This window comes from Silene latifolia, chromosome Y (assembly GCF_048544455.1).
Source record: "Silene latifolia isolate original U9 population chromosome Y, ASM4854445v1, whole genome shotgun sequence".
In the NCBI taxonomy this organism is placed as follows: domain Eukaryota; kingdom Viridiplantae; phylum Streptophyta; class Magnoliopsida; order Caryophyllales; family Caryophyllaceae; genus Silene; species Silene latifolia.
Genome location: NC_133538.1, coordinates 149,474,294 through 149,480,640, shown reverse-complemented (window position 1 = coordinate 149,480,640; position 6,347 = coordinate 149,474,294). Strand labels below are relative to the sequence as shown.

The following is a 6,347-nucleotide window of genomic DNA, read 5'->3' as shown; positions in this document are numbered from 1 at the left end:
CAGGACAAGCCCGAGTCGGCCCGATGGGAGAATCCTCGAGGATCCGGACTTCGGCGTCGGCGAGGATGATTCCCTTATCCTTCAAAATTTTTTCGAACTCAGGCTTCAAACGGTTTGCAGGAGACTGAACTTCATTTAAAGCCTTCGTGGGCTTAAATTAAAAAGCACCATGAGATATTGAGATCATCTCCAATGAAGGATCACTCGTTTTATTTACTGTGGGAGAAGGAGCATCAGAAGAGGCAGGCAAAGTTTCAGAGGAGACTTCCTCAGGATTTTGAGGAGGAGGAGTTGCAGGAACCGCTGCCCTGGTAGATTTTTTCTTTTCCGCCATTGTTTGAAGAATTATGGAAGATTGATTAAAAGATTTGGGAAGTTGAGAATTAAGATAACTGAAGAGAAAGAAAGTTAAGAAATTGAAGACGAAGAAATTATGTTGATGAGTTCAAATTAATGAAGCACCCAAGTATTTATAGCAAAAAAGATTAGGGTTTCAGCCGCAAAAACATTAAGGCAAGTTGCAGTAAATATCCACGAGTCAGCAGTTGCAGTAAAAGAGTCGTTACAGGAAATTGATCAGGGAAAATTAACCGTTGGGTGATCTTATCAAAATTGAAGTTATCTCCTCATTTTTTCGTCCTGGCACTACCAATAAGGAGATAAGGGGCAATTGTTAGGCCTGGAAATCCACAGACCACCCTGATCAGCATTTCACCTGAACCTGACTGCCAGGCTCTCAGGGCACATGAAGTTAGGCGCCAGGCCATGGAGAGGACAATGGTCTAAATATCACGACGATATTTGACCAAATCCGCGTACATTAAAGGAAATAAATACGCAGCATTAAGTGTAAAGATTATACAGTAATTGCGGTGATTAAGGGTGATATATTTGGTAATTATTGCCTGCAATTATGGAGAATATTCAGCCTTTAATGACCAGATCAAAGCAGCCGTTCAAGATAAAAGACTATATAAGGAACACTTTGGAGAGATTGGGAGGAGATCATTCGTACAACGAGAAGAAGAACACATATTACATAAAAATATAAGCATTATTGTTATCATTGGAATATTCTCTCAAAATCATATAGTGAAATCCTCTCTTGGCTTGGTGCCCGTGGTTTTTTCCCATTTAAGGGTTTTCCACGTACAAAATTATTTGTCTTGTTATTTCTATTATTTTATTTATTGCTTAAATCGTACCCTGTCAACCTGACCAGAAATCTAATTAGAGCTAGTTAACCCTGCACAATATCACCCTTACCTGATTTCGCCTTGCGCAAAATCCAAACAAAACAGAAATCATGATAAAGAAGTCTATACTCAAGGAATAAATGGGGAACTAAATCAATTTTTTAAAATCACGTGTATTTTATCTCGTGTATAAAAAAAAGGAACCCTAGAGAGAGAAAGAGAAGTTGCACCCATCTCTAGGGCACGTTTTCTGATCAAGATGACAAAAAAATCAACCAAATTGTCCTTGAATTCTAAGCAATCTATTAACAAATCACTAATATCTAATGCTATTCAATCAGAAAAGTCAAAAATTTTGGGTAAACCAGATGTGGAAGAAGGCCAAAAAATGAAAAATATCCATGAGGTAACTGGTATCCCAATGCTTGACATTAATGATGGTTTAGTAGAAGATTGTGCTGATGAGTCTGACTCTGGTGATGAAATCAGTCAGGATGATACGTGGTATCAAATACATGGAAAAAAAAAATTCAAATCATGGATGATGAGCCGGAACTTTTGCAACTGACTGATGATGATGTACAATCAGAACTGGACTATTGGCAACAAGCTGTGATGGGATTTTTTGTTGGGGCAAACCCTCCTTGGCAGATCTTGGAAGGCTTCCTGAAAAGAATTTGGAACAAGTATGTCATTGATAAAATATCGTTCCTTCCATATGGAGTCTTTTTAGCCAGGTTTCAAACTGAAGAAATGAAACAATCTGTTCTAAATAGTGGCTACTTCTTATTTGATAATAAGCCGCTAATTATAAAGCCTTGGCAGCCAGATCTTCAGCTTACAAAGGAGAACATCAAAGCAGTACCAGCATGGATTCGTATGCAGAACTTGCCCCTCAAATTTTGGGGTAAAAGCTTGCCTATAATAGCAAATCTGTTAGGTCATTATGTTAAAAGTGATCCCTCCACTGAAATGAAAACCAGGTTAGGTTTTGCTAGGGTAATGGTTGAACTAAAGCTAGGTCAGACCTTCCCTAAAAGCATAAAGTTTTTGGATGAAAAGAAACAGGAAGTGACTATTGACATTGTCTATGAGTGGAAGCCTAGTTTATGTAGTAAGTGTAAGCAACTAGGGCATGAGAAGGAATAATGCAGGAAAGGTAAGAACATAGTAAAGGCTCCCATACCTCAGAAAGTGTGGCGGCCAATCAAGAAAGCTGTTGCTCCTCCTATTCAGGATGTTACTGGTGCTACAACAATTGTCACAGAGCATACAGTTACTGTGCAGACTGGTACAAAAGATTCACCTGTCACAAAAAGCACAGAGGTGGTTCAAGACACATTAAAAACTCCTGAAACTAGGATTCCAGTAAGCTCCAGTGGGACTCTCTCCCCTGTCAGGCATCCTAGACAAGGGAGTGGTCAGGTTAGCAGGAAGATTGCTACATATCCTCATGGCATGGGGCAGTTGAAGGAAAATAGCTCTCCTAAAATAGACATTGGTGTTAATGGTAATGATCCCCCCAATATTACTTAATGAATTTTGGTTTTTGGAATGCGAGAGGGATGAATAAGGATGTGAAACAGAGATTTGTGAATAATTTTCTTCATGCTAATAATATTGGCTTGTTTGGTTTGTTAGAAACCAAGATCAAGGCAATGAATCTCCATAATATTGTTAATAAAATCTTCTCTGATTGGAGTGTATCAACTAATAATGCACTTCATCATGGAGGAAGAGTTTGGGTGATTTGGAAACCTCAAGTGTTTGACATTACTTTCATTAAATATGATGCTCAGTTTATTCATGTTCATGTGACTAATAAAATTATTCATATGAAATTCTATTTGACTGTCATTTATGCTTTCAATGGTGTGGGAGAAAGAGAATCCCTTTGGATGAATCTCAAGAATATTGCAAGGCAGATTGATGCTCCTTGGGCCATAGGAGGGGATTTCAACTGTGTGTTACAAGCAAATGAAAGGCTAGGAGGTAGGGTGACTGAGGCTGAATCTGATCCATTTTATGATTGTATCCAAGAATGTGGAGTTATGGATATTGCAGCAATTGGGGCCTTCTACACTTGGAATAACAAGCAACCACCAGAGACTAGAGTATATAGCAGGCTGGATAAATGGTTGGTGAATCAAGATTGGTTGGATAATTTTCCTGAGTAATTGGCTAATTTCTTACCTGAGGGACAATTTGATCACCATCCTTGTCTAGTGAGTAAAGGTCCTATGGGGGGACACCAACATAGACCTTTTAAGTATTTTAATATGTGGAGTGCAGCTGATGGCTTTCAGGAGAGTGTTTCTAAGGTCTGGCAACAATGGATCCCTGGAATTAAAATGTACAGTGTTGTTAAAAAACTGAAGCTTTTAAAACCTGAGCTTAAAAAGATCAATAGAGATCATTTCTCTGATATTGAGAACAAATCTGACATAGCTCAAATCAGATTGCAGCAGTTGCAGGAGCAGATTAGTGAGAATCCAGGAGACATGGACCTGATCCAGCAGGAATATGAAGCCAATCTTACTTTCAAAGCTTTGTTCTCTGCTAAAATGGACTATCTTAAGCAAAAAGCTAAAACGCATTGGTTAAAAGATGGGGACTCTAATACAGCATATTTTCATGGGGTTCTGAAAGCAAGAAGGAACAAGAATTTTATTTGTCAAATCAGTGACCATTGTAATAGAATCTACAGTGATCAGGAAGGTATCCAGAAAGCTTTCTTGTCCTATTACACTATGCTATTGGGCTCCAAAACTTCCACCATCAAAGTAAACAAGGCTATTGTTAGGCATGGAAATACATGTACTGATGCCCATAGGAATATTCTTCTAAATCCTGTCACTAAAGAGGAGGTTAAAGAAGTACTTTTCCAGATCCCTGATGACAAGGCTCCTGGGCCTGATGGGTATTCGAGTAAATTCTTTAAGGATAGCTAGAATATTGTGGGAGAGGAAATTACTGCTGCAATCTTGGACTTCTTTGAGTCAGGGTCTATCCTCAAGCAGATTAATGCTACTTTGGTTACTCTTATTCCTAAAATAGATAGACCCACGAGTGTCCTTCAATATAGACCTATTGCCTGCTGTAACGTCATTTATAAATGTATATCTAAACTCTTATGTAGCAGGTTGGCTAGAACTGATTCCTCCAAATCAGGGAGGATTCATTCAAGGGAGGAGCATCATGGAAAATATCCTCATTTGCCAAGACATAATTAGGCTCTATGAAAGGAAGGCTGTCTCTCCTAGGTGTCTATTCAAAATGGATATTCAAAAGGCATATGACACAGTGGAATGGGAGTTCCTAGATCAAATGCTCACTGCTTTAAAATTCCAAGAGCAATTTAAAGGGTGGATAATGCAATGTGTAACAACTGCAAGTTATTTCCTCAATCTTAATGGCAACGTGTTTGGGTTTTATAAGGGACAAAGGGGATTGAGGCAGGGTGATCCTCTCTCCCCTTTGCTTTTTACGGTTTGCATGGAGTACCTGTCCAGGATCTTAACCTATTCTACAAGGGCTACTGAGTTTAAATATCACCCAATGTGCAAGCAAATGAAGCTCACTCACCTTATGTTTGCAGATGATCTATTGCTTTTTTGTAAAGGAGATGCGCCTTCTATTATGACTATACTCAGATCCTTTGCCACTTTCTCTAATACCTCAGGTCTTCATATGAGTAAGGGCAAATCCAATGCCTATTTTAATGGGGTAAATGAGAGCTTGAAGCAGGATGTGTTAAGAATATCTGGGATGGTTGAAGGGAATCTACCTTTCAAATACCTTGGAGTCCCTATTAAAACTACAAGGCTCAATGCTAAGTATTGTAAGCCCCTCATTGATAAAATAGTTCAGAGGATAAGGAACTTGGGAGCTAGAAAGCTATCCTATGCAGGTAGGCTGGTTCTAGTACAAGCAGTGATTAAGACTCTACATAATTATTGGGCTAATATTTTTCTACCGCCCTCTAGAGTTTTTACTAGGATTGAGGCCATATGTAGAAATTTCCTATGGGATGGTGGGGTGGATTACTTACGAGTCCCACTTGTATCTTGGGAAAAAATATGCAGACCCAAGAATGAAGGAGGACTAGGTCTGAATTGTGCCATCCAATGGAACAAAGCTGCAGTAGGGAAAATGGTCTGGTGGCTGGCAACGAAACCAGACCACTTATGGGTCAGATGGGTCAATGCTGTATACATAAAAGGGTCATACTGTCTAGTGTATTCTCCTTCGAATAACTCTAGCTGGTCATGGAGGAAGATTTGTCAGGTCAAAGATCTTTTCCAGGTCTCCTACCAACAACACATCTGGTCTACTGATCAAGGAAGAGAATACTCTATAGCCAAAGGCTATGATGTCATCAGAAACAAAGGGGATAAAATCCAGTGGCACTGTTTCGTCTGGAACAAACACACGGTCCCTAAGCATAGTTTCCTAACTTGGATCTATATGCATAATGCCCTAAACACCAATGCAAAACTACACAGATTAGGGATAAGTGAGGATGATACCTGTGCAATCTGTGGGAATGGCCCTGAAACGTCCTCATATCTTTTCTTTGAATGTGAGTACAGCTCTAAAGTCATCTCCCTCATTGGCAGATTTATTGGAGAGACTATCCCATCAGATGCATCCTCTGATTGGAGACGAGGCCTAAGTGGTCCTAGGCTGTGGAAAGATATCATCAATGCCATCATCAATGCCTATTTATATGCCATTTGGAAGCAAAGGAACCTAAGTAAACACGATTTAATCCTGATAACACCAAGCAAACTTGTAAAGATGATCATCAAAGAGGTAATGGATCGTACCTTGAGGTTTCCTGAGAATCTGGGACTGCGAGATAATGACCTTCTGGAGAGATTACAAAATCGCCATTGATTGCAGACTGTGAAGATCAATTTTAAGGAATGTGAGACGAAAAGAGGAAAGTGATATTTCCCTGGTGTCGTGTTGTTTACTGATAAGGATGTGTCTAGATGAATTTGGTTTTGTTGTCGGTTTGGGCTGCTTTTTGGGCCGCTATAGACTACTGCAAGTAGTTTTAGGTTGGGTCTTTTGACCACTAATCTACTTGGTGTATGGTGACGATTTTTCAGCAATATACTTACATTTTACCGGAAAAAAATCAAT

At 39.3% G+C, this 6,347-nt stretch overlaps 1 protein-coding gene across 1 annotated transcript; it reads left to right on the top strand.

The window, feature by feature from the left end:
- Window positions 1-1,733: 1,733 nt before the first annotated feature.
- On the top strand, window positions 1,734-3,373 carry LOC141629164 (uncharacterized). The gene is made up of 3 exons (XM_074442209.1): window positions 1,734-2,310; window positions 2,464-2,706; window positions 2,838-3,373. Exons 1-3 carry the CDS (start codon window positions 1,734-1,736, stop codon window positions 3,371-3,373), a joined length of 1,356 nt encoding a protein of 451 aa, XP_074298310.1.
- The last annotated feature ends 2,974 nt before the right edge of the window (window positions 3,374-6,347 follow it).